At 37.9% G+C, this 14,419-nt stretch overlaps 1 protein-coding gene across 4 annotated transcripts in view; it reads right to left on the reverse strand.

Annotated features, from left to right (window-relative positions):
* Nucleotides 1–5,500: 5,500 nt before the first annotated feature.
* CDK19 (cyclin dependent kinase 19) overlaps nt 5,501–14,419 on the reverse strand; it is a 124,425-nt gene continuing 115,506 nt past the window's right edge. For all 4 annotated transcript variants that reach the window (XM_039870382.1, XM_039870392.1, XM_039870409.1 and 1 more), the window contains 4 exons: nt 14,108–14,205; nt 13,341–13,419; nt 12,397–12,663; nt 5,501–9,862 (listed from right to left, as the gene is read on the reverse strand). In XM_039870382.1, coding sequence (XP_039726316.1) covers nt 9,731–9,862; nt 12,397–12,663; nt 13,341–13,419; nt 14,108–14,205 — 576 coding nt within the window. In that variant the 3' untranslated portion in view covers nt 5,501–9,730. The remainder of the gene's footprint in view (nt 9,863–12,396; nt 12,664–13,340; nt 13,420–14,107; nt 14,206–14,419) is intronic.

A 14,419-nucleotide genomic window follows, 5' to 3' on the forward strand; every position in this document is an offset into this window, starting at 1 on the left:
AGATCAGAGAGGTTCAGTAACTTATCCAAGGCCACACGGCTCAGAGATAGAAGGGCTGTTTCAAGCCTAAGTTTGTCTCCTAAACTCATGCTTTTTTCTATCATGCCATGTTGATATGGCTGATGTGGAGGTTGAATATTACAACCCAATAATTATGAGGGACTATTATGGGAATTAGCCCTGTAAGATTTAACCAGCTCAATGTGGTGAAAATATAATGGGAAACACCATGAAATCAACTCATGAGGACCTAATCAAGAAAAACCTTGATTTTTCTGCTCTTGAACATGAGAAAATTATCCCCTCTCAAAAAAATTGAGATTGGGGATTAGGTTCCCCCAAACACTTTTGAGGCTGTCAGAGGAGGTGATAGCAGACAAATCTCCGCTAATATACCTATCATCCTCACTGATATTCAGTACACTGGCACCATGGTGCCAAGAGGTACACAGAGGTCCAAGAAAAACACACAATTTAGAAATGGATTATCATTAACAAAAGCTGAAAAAGACTTTGTATTTCATGCTCAATAAACAAACAAAAAATGCACTTATATAAGATAACCTATCTGCTTCTCACTACTCTCAAAGAATGAGGTTAATTTAGCATTCAAGCCCTGATTGCCTGCCAACATGTACTAGGATTGAGAACCCCTCGAAAAGGAAGTGGAGCCAGAAGCCATGCAGAAGAGATGAGACCCAGGCAGAGCAGGAGAAGGGACAGAACGTGACTCTCTCACTGCAAAGAGAACTGAAATATTTTTTTAAAGAGACAAGACACTACTCTTTGTCAGGCTGGTGCATGATTTAAAGAGTGCTTGTAGTGAGTTTTGGTAAGGCCAAGAGGTATGGGCACTCTCACATACTATTGGTGAAGGAAAATTAATAGAGCCTTTTGGAAGGTAATTTAGGAATATGTTTGATAAGAGTGTGTTATATGTCAGAGATTCTCAAACTTTAGCATGCATCAGAACCACCTGGAGGCTCATTAAAACACAAATTTCTGGGCCTCACCCCCCGAGTTTCTGATTTGGCGGTATGGAATGGAGTCTGAGAATTTGCATATCAACAAATGCATCAGATGATGCTGATGCTGCTGGTCCAGGAAGTACACTTTGAGAACCACTGATATAAGTAGTAGGGGTTTGGCTCTGATCCTCATCAGCCGTGAGACTTGTAGAAGTTTTGCTTAACCTCTCTGTCTCAGTTTTGTTTTTCACATATTAAAAATAGGGACAATAATAGTGCCCATCACACATAATTGTTGTGAGAATTAAATGAATTAATATATGTAAAGTGCATATAGGAAGTGTGTGGTAAATGTTAGCTTGATAAATGTTATAATTTAAAATGCCTGTTCCTTTTGACTTGATAATTTCATGTCTAAGTATATATCTTAAGTGAAATATTTACATTACAACTTAGATTTAATAAATTCATCAAAAAATACAAGTTAACCAAACTGACTCAAGAAGAAATAGAAAATCTGTTCAGCTCTATATCCTTTAAAGTAATCAAATTTATAATTAAAATGTTTCCCAAAAAGACAACTCCAAGCCCAGAAGCCCTCACTGGTGTCTTCTATTTAAGGAAGAAATGATACAGTAGGTCCTCACTTAACATCATCAATGGGTTCTTAGAAATTCCAACTTTAAGCGAAACAATAACAAAACCAATTTTACCACAGGTTAATTGATATAAATAAGAGTTAAGTTCTTACAGCATATTTCTGATAACAAAAACATCTCCGAACTTCTAAATAAAAACCCAAAGCACTTCTAATATTAAATATTGAAATTAATGTGAGCTACCCATATTAAGAAAGATTAATAGAAACAAATAAGATCATTATTTTCTAGCCTGGTGGCTGGGGGTAGGGAAGTCTCTTCCAGCAGCTCAAGGCACAAAGAAGGTGGGAACCCGCCCTGGGCAGGACGCCCTTCCATTGCCAGGCACAGTTACACGCACACGCCCACACTCACTCAGACTGGGACAGTGTAGACACAGCAGTTCACCCCACGTGCACACCTTTGGGGTATGGGAGGAAACTGGAGGACCCAGAAAACCCCACACAAATATGGAGAGATCGTGCAAACTTTACCCAGATGGCACCTCTGGCCGGAAATCGATTTTTTTCTCATCAATGTTATAACAAAATAACATTGAATGAAATGACCTCATTCAAGGACCTGCTGTACAAATATTGCACAAACTCAGATTACAGGAAGAGAGAACATTTTCATTTTATGAGTCCTACATGATCCTGATACCAAACCTAACAAGAACGTCACAAGAAAATTATAGACCAATATCCTTCATGAATATAGATACAAAAATCTTTAGCAAATCAAACCTAGCAAATTAGAAAAATGATAATACATCATGACCAAAATCTGTATTAGTTTCCTACGGTTGCTATAACAAATTACCACCAACTTGGTAGCTTAAAACAACAGAAATTTTTTCTCTCTCAGTTCATGTATTACTTGCAGAGTATAAAATGGTACAAATATTAGAAAGCTCTTTGGCAATTTCTTTTAAAGATACATATCCATCCTATGACCTAACAATTCCACTTGTAAGTATGCCCAAGAAAATAAAAACATGTCCACAACAGAACTTATACAAAAATGTTTATAGTAGCTTTATTTAAAATAACCTCGAACAGGAAACCTAAATGTCCATCAACAGACAAATGACTAAACACATTGTGTTATATTTATTCGATGGAATATTATTCAGCAATTTAAAAAATTACTGATATTCCCAACATGGACAACTCTTAAAAACATAATGTTGCACCAAAGAATCCAGACATAAAAGGCTACAAACTGTATAACTTTATTTATATGAAATTCTAAAAAGACAAAACTAATAGGTAATGATACAAATCAGAACAGAGGCTGCCTCTATGTGCGTGGGGGTATCGACTAGAAAAGAGAATAAGGGAACTTTCTGGAGTGATGGACATGTTCTGTTTCTTGATTTGGGTTTTATATACATGATGTATACAGTTCGCAAAACTCTTTGAACTCTACACTTACGATCACTGCATTTTACTGCTCATGAATTATGTTAATACAAGAGAAATTTAATCATACATTTACAACTCAAACATGGCACCTGCACCTGAATTCAATCAAATCTTGCACGTCTTGTTTATAATTTAAGGTTTACAGGCTTCGATTAATTTAGAGTCATCTTGCAACTAAAAGGGAAAGCTTGTTACGTGATAGCATTTGCTTAGAGGACTGAGATCTTTCGAAGCGGAGTTCTCAGGACCAACTACTGCATGTAAGAGAAATAAATGGAAGACAAAACCAGAGGAAGGCAAAAGCCTGAAATGTTTAAAGTTTGTCTTCTCAATCCTGTCTGTCTTCCAACATGCTCTGTGTGAATTGAATCTATCCAGTCCATCTTCCCCCATCACAAGAGATCTAAGACCAATTTTGTCACTAAAAAATTCTACCTTCCACAAAACACTACAACACAATTCAGCAGAGTCTTTGCTGCTTTAACAAGGATTGCCTTTTCCCCACTTTCCAATTACTTGTTCCTCATTTCCATCCGAGATCTCATTATAATGGTCTTTAATATCCATTTCTACCAACATTCTCTAAGATTACTTGTGTTCTCTAAGAAGATGGAAGCTTTCTCTCCAGCTCTTTCTAAATCCTCACTAAAATTGTCTTTAACATTTTGTATTTCTAGTATGCACATGAAACCTCTTCCAGCCTCTACCCATTACCTAGTTATAATGCCCCTTCTACGTTTTTAGGTACTTGTTACACCAACACCTCACTTCTTGGCACCAAAATTTATTAGTCTGAGCGGGTTGCTATAACAAAATACTATAGACTGGGTGGCTTATACAACAGAAATTTATTTTCTTATAATTTTAGAGGCTGGAAAGTATAAGATCAAGGTCTGGCAGGGTTCGGTTTCCGATGAAGCCTATCTTCTAGGTTTACAGATGTCTGGCCACCTCCTTGCTGTGTCCTCACAGGGTGGGGAGAAAGGAGAAGGGAGAGAGCTCTCTGGCATCTCTTCTTACAAGGACACTAATCTTATTGGATCAGGACCCTACCCTTATGACCTCGTTTAACCTAAATTATGTCCATAAAGGCCCCATCTCCAAATATAGCCACACTGGAGAGAAGTGCTTCGATATAGAATTGGGCAAGATTCGTGGGAGACGGGGACAAATATTCTGTCCATAATAGCATCTTTGTGTGAAAAAATTCAGCAGCAGTCTGAAAAAGTCTGAAAAAGCAGAAGGAATGTGCTAAATACATTTTAATGCAGTCAATATTTTAATTCCTTTTCCCTTTATTTTCATTCGATCTAAATTTTCCTGTTAGGTTTGTGTTGCTTATCCGAGTTGACTAGATAAATGCTTGCTAGATAAAATGGTACTATGCAAGGCTTTAAAATGCCTACCTCTGGGCCGCCATAAGAAAGATGGCTTCTAAAGACTGGCAAGTATGGCAAACTTGGCTTATTTTTCAAATGTAATTTAGATTGTTTGTTCCTTTGGGGTGATATTATGACTTTGCGGCCCAAAATATAAGAAATGAACCTATTTTTAGGCAAGTGATACCTATTTCTAGCATATTCATTATTCACGGAACAAAACTACATTCGTTTATCCCTATTTATGTACAAATACGGCATCTTAAATGTTCCAAGAATTCTATACCATTGTACAAGTGGTGCTAATGACTTGTCATATTATCTCCTCTGTCCTAGGCGTCACATCAGCTGCTGGGAGTAAAGGAGGTAAAAAACCCAGGCCCCGACCACAGAGAACTTACACTCTAGGGAGACAGACCCGTACTTACAAGTAATTCTCCCTGGAGTGGTAAGGGGTTTGGGCAGTCATTCACTTCCTCTTACCCAGGTGGCTGGTTAGAAAGGCAGCTGTGGTCAAAGAATAGTTTGCCAAGAGAAGCTCTACCCTACAGACAGCACAGTTTGCAAAAACAATCTGTGCCAAGCAGTGAAGCAGCTGGATATGTGCAGTAACTATTTTAAATAGAAATGGAAGTGTTGTGTTTGCCACTTAAACATTCTTCAATTCACTCCATGATGCCCTTGAACATTAGAATAACCATAGAAGATTCATTGAGTAAATTATGAGGGCAGCCAAGTACAAGAAAACATACTTACAAAAGGAGAAACTCCCAGTGCCACTCACTCCACAAAATGCTGCCTATTTGTTTTTTCTAAAACATCATTCAAATTTTCATTTTTTAAAAAAGGATGTTTCCCCTGGAGATGTTTAAAAACTGTAATTTTGCTTCTGAGGTATCTGTGAGCCTTGCCTCTGTGGTTTTGTGACATCATGAGCATCTCGAATAAAATAACATATGGCAACTCACAGGGAGACTTTGCATCTCTGCAGGACGAGTGTAATCTGAAAAGCTTCTAGGCATACAGATCAAATTTCAACACTAAAACTTTTAACGAGTTTTCCTATACTTAAAAAATTCACACAGAAACAAAGTCAATTCAATTTTATTACAACCAAGAATATAAAATAAATGCAATGTAATTTATTTTAGTTTTAACAGTCATTTCAAGAAGGATGCCAGGACAACTCAAAAGCGGAAAACACTCGGCTCCAAAGCAGCAGCTTGTCCTGCACCCCATGGGGCAGGCCTTGCTGGGGTGCAGCCGGCTCTGCGCACACACCTCACAGCAGAGTGCGGAAAGCATACACAGTCATCTCTATAATCATATAAAGAGGAATGCATGCAGGAAATGACTGAAAAAAGAGACAAGGACAGGTACACTTCACAAATAGGAATTATGGGAAATACAAACTAGGCAGTTTAGAAAGGATGTACTACATAACATATAAAAAGTACTTTAAATTGTTGTTAAAAAGGACACCTTCAGTCCAGGTTTTGTGTAATACTTTTAGTGTCTACACAGACAAATCTTTAAAAAAATTAAATAGTATTAATTTACTAAATATTTAGGAGATAACAGTGCATTAAGGATTTTTTTTCATATAATACATACATATCACTCCTTTGCAGTGATAGCATAAAAGAGTAAGTATGGCCTTAGGTACAACACATTTTTAAAAAATCCTAAAACAATGAACTTTGCTTTATGATATTTGTGACTATTTCTGAATATTATGGGGACCTAAACTACTATGTTTTATATAAAATATTACTTATACTTGAATCCTTGAAGCCTCCTTTACTCTAACTGCCATTTCACTGCCTTCCTCCATTCCCTACAAAGATATCACCATAGGTAGAGTTTAGGGTTTGCAATTTACACAGAATTATTCCTTCATTGTATAGTTTCTGCTACATAAATTTATTCAAAGCAGATTAAGCTGCAAGTCTTATTGTCAGACTATTTTTTCCTTTCTTTACCTTTAGCAGAGAAAACAGCATCATCTTAGAGGCATACAACTAGCAGTTGCTTCACAAGGAATGAGGCAAGTGAACACATAAATGTCATCCCTTTCCATTCTTAAATGTAAATTATGTTTACAAGAGCAAAAGAGTAGTGCAGAAGGCCAAAATTCTAAGTACTAAAGTTTTAAAACCACACAGATATAAAAATATACATGTCCTCGGTTTTTGTATGTTGCTGTATGAGCTACTTCATCACAAGGATTGTTTCAGCCTCACAGTATCTATCAGCCCTGTCACCAGGCTACCTTACCCTTGAGCTCAGCTGTCCTGTAATTCTAGAATCTCTTTTTCCAAACACACACTTCACCAGAAAGCTAACTCGAAACTGATTTGTAATATGGAGAGCAGGAAATCTTCACTTTGATTCTTTCCTTTCTTTCAGTAACCTCCCCTGGTTTGGGTGTTCCCATATGCTGAGGGATGTCCCCCACTCTGCATTCTCAGGAAACACGACAGTAATACATTTTCGAAGAGGAATGTGGTCATTTAGGGACCAAGAAGGTAAATTTTAACCTCAAAAAGCTTCACAGTTCTCCTTTGAGGTCCCACAGTTTTAGGGCCCATAAGTGTATTAAAGGCTTTGTTCCTATTTACAGGGGAAAAAGGAAATTGTGAGCCAAAATTATTTCAAAAGGTAATGGGCACCAGTGGGCCTCACCAACTCTGAGGCAAGAATACAGGAGGAAAAAGCCAGTTCCCGTGTGGTGACCAGAAACCCAGTCACATGTGTAATGGGGATATCTGGCTCTATCTGGGGAACATTGTACTGGGAACACCTGATGAAATCCCCTTAGTTTCTCTATCAGTTCTGCCAGTAAAATTCACCATATACACGGAATGCAGGGTAGGCCCGTGATCATATAAGCACACATCACAAGAACTGTATTCCAAAGCTGCTTATAAAATATTAAGGGGCATGGCATTTCTGTTCATGCACATATTTGGGTATGTCTTTTATTAAATGTAAGCGCCCCTTGAGGGTAAGACAGAGCTTCTATTTTCTTTCTAATTTTCTATGACCACTTAATAGAGTATGTTCTGCCTGCCAAGGGCCACTCAATCGTTGAAAGGCCGCTGTGAACTTTCAAATATACATTAATGCCTGTTGTGATAATTTAATTGCTAGCTTTCTCGAAGGCAGACATAGTAACCTTTCGGTAACATGGTTTCTTACAGAGAATTTGGAATAGTAACTCTATCCAAGGGGGTTTAGAAGTAAACAAAAGGACCTTCATATTCTAAGATGGCTCGCTTACAAGTCAAGCATCCCAGAAGAGCTTCCTTTCATAGGCTTGATCAGAAGCTTAAGTGACAGGAAGTATGTCTTGCCCTTTGTGTCTTCCATGCAGCACAGCACTGTGCACATGGTGAGGATGCAGTGAGAATCTGATGACCAAAGCTCTGGACAGGGAGGCTTCAGGGCACAGGATCGAACTTCAGAGATGGAGCTACACTATGCAGAGGGCTATTAATTTTCTCATTTTAAAAAACGGAAGGGGTAAATTACCATGGAGATGATCAGAAATTCCTTCCAAGGGAGCTCATCAACTGTTTCATCTTCAGTGTCGGTGAGTGTCACCACACGGCCTTTATTCTTAATGAACATTATCATGCTGAAATCAGTAAGGTCCTTGCTGGCTACAGTATCACATCAATAGTGCAAATGCATACTGGCTTCTGTCTAAAATCTTATTTTACTTGTGTATGGACCCAGAGTATCATTACCAGGTAGATAAGTTCACAAAAAATAGTTTAAAAAAAATGCATATATCTTGCATATACAACAATCAGCTATTTCTTCTAGCTCAGGAGAATACTTAAAACAAGGCTGGTGCTGCTAGTAGCATTCAGAAGAACACAAATTTCTTGTCCCTTACATTACAATGGGGCTCTCAGTCTTCATTCCTTGTGACTGGGGAGTGAGGGGTTCATTACACCGGCTGAGAAAGAACTCAGCCTCTAATTCATAGATCATGGAAATGCAAATATGCACTTTACCTAGCATAGTCATATACTATCCGCCCGTAGTTTTTTAGGCACACTTATTAGTTTTCTCCTAGGGGCAAAAGAAAGCATTCAGTGCAATGAAAAGAGTCTTGATAGAATTGTTTCAGTAACAACAGCAAAATTATGCATACACAATACATACCTTAAACATGAATAAAACCTAAATTTTTAACATGCTTTAAAAATAGTCACTCTATATCTAATGCAAATATGAATGGAGAACACTGCCCTTTATTTCAAAAGCAGATTAATTTGCAGGCTCCTATTTGAGTGCCCTTGATTACACAAGAAAGTTACTCGAGCTGACCCACATGTAAAGAAACCAACAGTTCTTTAGAGAAGCCAACTTTATGTACAATATACACTAAAAGCTTTTCCTTCAAAGGGAAGTAATACATCCTTGGATCAACATTACTCCTTAAAGAAATCCTAGTGAAGTTAATATTCTCTTCAGCTTTCTGGTGTGGGTCACCAGAGGACTATATTTCATCAAAGCTCTTGAAACCCTTTTTAAGGTAGACTTAGCTACATGAAGGTTAAATTTATAATTCTTAATTACTGAGCACTATTCAGAATAAGATGATTCAGGGAACTAAGTTCCATATGAATGATTACATAAAAATTACCACATAGTTCATAGCATAAAGCATAGAAACTGCAAAGATCTAGGCTGTTTTTGGTTGTAGGTTCCCTCTGTCCCACCACTTGTCTTTTCATTAGACCTTCCCTGAAACTAGATAAATAAAAACTTAATAGTAAAGTACTTTGGGACAGTAACAGTTTCTGTTTAAAACTTCCATGAGCAAAACAGTTAAATTCTGTAAAAACAACGTAGTGCTTCAAAAGGTGCATTTTTACCTGTGTTGCTAGGTCTGTTCATGAAGTATAAAACTATACACCACTGAAGTCCTGATTCTAAAACATTAAAATCCTATTAAAAGAGCTTTGAAAAGATAAATCATAGTGATTGCTACAGCATGAGAAAGGTGCACCAGGAAATCCTTCAAAAAAAAAAAATGCTGAAAGTTACAGAAGTGCTGGGATGAGATCAGACGCTTTATCAGAGAAGTCACAATAGAACACATGCAGGGAAAGGGTGCTGGGGAAACTTCACAAAAATCTTCTTTATGTCAATAAAGAAGAGACATCGTCAGTCCTGCGAGATGCTCACTCTATAGTTTTCCTCCTAAGTGAATGCGCTTTAAACGGTGTCACAGTTTGCATTTTTGGTTCTTTTCAATGCAGACATCATATTGCTGGAGCCTGTACTCTGGGTTGCGGCTGTCAGTACCGGTGGGCCTGGTGAGATGAGTGGTACTGTGCGCTCTGCTGAGACGACGAGGAGTAGCCTAGCGCACTCTGGGACTGGGAAGACCCCTGAACGCTGCTTTGGTAATTCAGGCGGGAACTGGAGTGCTAGGAGAAGGAAACAGGAGAAAGGAGTTAATGATGACAGAAGAGATGCCAATCACACTGGGGCAGGGCGATGTGCCCTTTTCATCAAAGGCGCCTGCTTCAGATCCGTGGCAGCTGACAGTACATTTTGTCCATACGTTTTGCTTATTTGAAATCATAGCCTGCTACCACTGTAACCACAGGTTCTGGCCGGCACAAAGTATGGTGGGATTTCTTTGGGAGATAAACCTGACTGGCCCAAAAAAAAGGCAAGAGGGGAAGCTTATGCTGGCCCACTGCTCTTTACACTAACTCTGGTCATTCTTTGCAGAAGTGAGATTTACAAACAAGAAAAGTCATCTGGCATATTCAGTCAATGGCATTCATAATGTATATAGATGTCTGTTAATTTTCTCATTATAAATAACAAAACTGTGATTAAGAAATCAGTTTTAGAAAAAAAGAGGTAGAGCTGAGAGTGGAATCAGCACGGCCACCTACATGAAAAAGGCAGGTGAGATTGGGTGGGGTGTGGCAGCAATAAGTGGGTTTTATAAACTTTGGTCATAATTAGAATTAAAAACTTTTCATATATGAAAATGCCCTCAAGAGAAGGCCAAGACAAATGTATTTCAATTAACTGTATTTTATTACTTTAAATAAAACATTCGACTTCATAGTTCCCAGAGTGAATATGAAAAAATATGTAAAAGGAAAATTCATCTATAGAATATGGTGCCTGGTTAAACATAAGCATAGCTGGAACCAGTGTATTCCCGACACTCAGGAGGCTGGTTCTTCCTGTAAGCAAAGTGGGAAAGAATATCCCTAATAAAATGTAAATGGCTCTGAGGTGGCATTAGGGGTTTAAAAAAGGACACATAAACGAGGTCACCACCTCATGTGCAAAGGCTGCCAAATTGAACTTGCAACATCTGGTCCAAAAGGACAGGGTAATAAGATAGGCTTGGTTAAAAACAACTCTGATCCTTCCTAAGTTACGAAACTCTGACTAGTTGAGTGCCTTTCAAAGTTTCAAATTCTAACGATGTTTTATTTTGAAGTTTATTGTGAAAAAAATGTTCTTTCCACTCATAAGCCCTATAATTGTTAGGCTGGCTATGACTACTTTTACTTTAGCAGATTAGACACAGCACTCTAGAGTTTCCATACTAAATAAAGAACAAACATGTTGATGATGGGAGAGCTACAAATAGGTGCAAAAGGGAGGGACTCCACCTCCCCTCATGTTAGTCTTTCCAACTAAATAGCTGAGATGACTATCCATTTCAAAGATATGCTGTTTTATTAAGAAAACAACACAGGATGGACAAAGAAAAGCATTTTGAAAAACTCTTAGATTTGAAAGTAGTAAAAACAGTAGTTAAGTAATCTGCCCGTAACTGACTATAATCAGGTTAATGTAATACAATCAGAGACGCAAAGATGAGCCAGTATGCAATAAAGGTTTATTGCTCATATAATGGGAATAACCAATGTTAGGGGGGTAAAAACTTAAATTTATAATAAAATTCAATAGGTTCATGACTTCTACTGTTTTTAGTAGATCAAACAGAAACATTGATTAGTTTAATTGGAACCAAATGGCAGTGTTATTAATACTCCTCTGCTTGTAGGGAGCCTTCCAAGAGAAGTTTTCAGAGAAGCAGTTGTGCTAAACGCATTAGTTTGCTGAGATATTCAAAACGTGGCGCCTGTTAATCTTGTTAACGTTTCTCTTGATTCCAGTTCCTTATCAGTGACTTTATGGCTCCCTTGCCTACAGTTTTGTTCTCTATTATCTCTATCCTCATTGTCCCTTTTCCACCAGTTTTCGGAGAGACCATGGTTCCAAACCTTTTTCCTTTTCTTTTTCATTTAAGTTTTTCTTCCCACTTTCCTCATTCTTTTCTTGGCTTGTGGCTACCTTGAAAATGTTTTTTTGTTTTTGTTTTCTTTTTTTGCAAGATTCCCCGTAGTTTTCAAAAGTACTTTTACCTCTCTCTGCAAATATCAATCTTTAGACTTTTTTTTCTTTAATTTCCTGAATTAGTAGTACAATTGTAGCTCTCAAAATAATTTCTAGTGAGATTTAATGGTTATTTCTGAGAAGTCACAATCTTAATCCCTTTCTCTTCTATGTTTATGAGGCTACTTACTGATTATTTTCCTCCAAGTGACAGCAAATCTTTCTAAAGTATACAGTTTACTTTGTCCAAAATAAGCTACCATTCCTCTCCCTTTTTGATTGCTTATGTAGGTATCTTTTACTGACCCAAAGCTGATAGGCAGTTGTATGGGCAAAATGAGAAATTTTCTTTGAGGAGGGAGGTGCCTACCTCACTTTCCTTCTTCAGAGTATCAGAATAAACGAGTCGAGAGAGAAATATCTTGGAATTACAATGAAATTTGACAAAAATCTTCATTTTCATATGCGCCTTAGAAATACGATTATATAGTTCGTACAAACTTTAGAGTTAAGTACTACTTAATTCTAAAAGGATCTACTTTATAAAATGTATAAACATTAAAAACTACATAATTCCCTGGCATACCTGATAATCTGACGGCATCACAGGCCCGCCTGAGTTTGCGCCTGAAGGCCCCAGCCGTGGTTTCTTGTTTGGAGGCACCTGATTAAGGCCGGAGTCCTGACTATGCTGCAGCCCTGCTCCAGCACCCGTGGCCGCAGCCCCGGCCCCGCCCGCAGTCCCATTGGTCTGGGTGCTGTTCTGCTGTGGCGGAGGCGCCTGTGGAGCAGCTGCTGCCTGTTGCGGAGGGGCTGTGGGCTGCTGATGTTGGTTCTGTTGCTGTTGCTGATTCTTGTAAGAAAGAAAAGCAAGCTTGGTATGGAACTAAATTAACAAGAAATTTCTTTCCTTACTCGATATACACAATGTAACTGCTGACCCAAGCTGCGGGGCAACCTATGTGAGACTCCAAAGTGACTGGAATGACCAAAGAATACAGTATCCCCAAAGGTCAAAGTACTGAGCCCTAAACGGAACTCATTCTCTGAAGTTCATCTGGATTGCACAGTAATCCTCCCAATCAGACAGAGACATCCCACTGAAGACAGCAAGGCACACAGGAAATAGTTCTACACTCCTTAAAACAGCTCTAATAGTCTTTTCGATAGTGATTCTGGAAAAGGGGAGGGGCATAAGGAGATCCAACTTATATCTCCAAGTTGGATTAAGAACAGAATGATGCTTTGAAAAGCAGTCTGGATAAAGTGATGGTAATGATGCTGAACAAACAAAAAGAGCAAGAATGAAGAATCAGGAAATAAAATAGGCTATAAAACAAATCGGGAAGCTCATTTATCTGTAAGCTTATTACATTTCAGATTTCAAGTACACCTACAATAAAGTAAATGGGACATATTTAATTAAATAAGAGGTGGTTAAATTCATAGGGATTGTTAAATTAACTTTCCTGCATTCTGTTTTCGCCTCCCTTACTGTCTGGATGTGAAAATGTACTGTGTGGTTCTTACCTTATCACCTTTTTCTTCAGGTTCATCTTCATTTAGGAATTCTCGTTTGGGATATGGAATCTGGCAGCCAGCAAACACACTACAAATCATTAGAAAGAAAGAATATATGTCATGACCTAAAATCTATGCTATCACTGACCTTGTTCATTTAAAATTCCACTTTTTTTCTTATTTCCTATTCTTCATCTGTGGCTGCTGTTTGCTGGATGCCTCCAAACACAACTTAATTTAAGCATTAAAGAAAAGAGCAATTCATTGTCTGAAGTTTTATACTAGTTGCCACATTCAATAACAAACCTTAACAGTTGTTAAGCAAGAGGAACATATGTGACATAGGAGTTTCTCCACACAAACTTCATCAGCATTAAAAATGAGTGAATTTGTGCTTGCTTCAACAATAAAAATACTTTTGTTCTCAAGAAAAGCTGCACCACTAATAAATCCAAGTGCAATTTATATACGTGGGTATAACCAAAGATGGGGAAATAGAAGGGTTTGGTAGTACAGTGGACACACTGAATTTTAAATTCTCAGTCTCGGCTTTGTTTTTATCTGTAAAACTGACAAATGGTCATATCTAAAATACTCATTTTCATTCACTGTTTAGCCTGTTTCAAAATACAGGCCCTTTCTCTTGAGTAATTTTTCTCTGAGGTAGTATTAATGAAGAAAGTAAAATACTTCAGTAACAAGTGCTCTCTTGCTTTCAACCACCACCCGACATCCTCAACCTGGAGCAAAGGACATAGAAAAAGTGGGATACATACTCTAATGTCGGCAAAGGGTCCTCCTGAAAATAGGGATCCTGCAGAGCCTGCTCTGAGGTAATTCTCTTGGTTGGATCCATAGTAAGGAGTTTTTGAAGCTAGAGTGACACATAAGAAATCGATAGCTCATAAAAAGGTTTACAAGCCAATGTTTTGACTTTTGTACTAATGTCTAACAGAATTAATATCAAATGCCATTTTATATAGCTCACAGCACTATTAGTACACTACACAAATTTATGTGAAATTGGCAAGAATCAATAGCACTGAAGTCCTTTTTAGAATTTAATTCTTTTTCTGATTAATCATTGA

The sequence above is a fragment of the Pteropus medius genome, unplaced genomic scaffold, assembly GCF_902729225.1.
Source record: "Pteropus medius unplaced genomic scaffold, Ma_sr-lr_union100, whole genome shotgun sequence".
Classification (NCBI taxonomy): Eukaryota; Metazoa; Chordata; class Mammalia; order Chiroptera; family Pteropodidae; genus Pteropus; species Pteropus medius.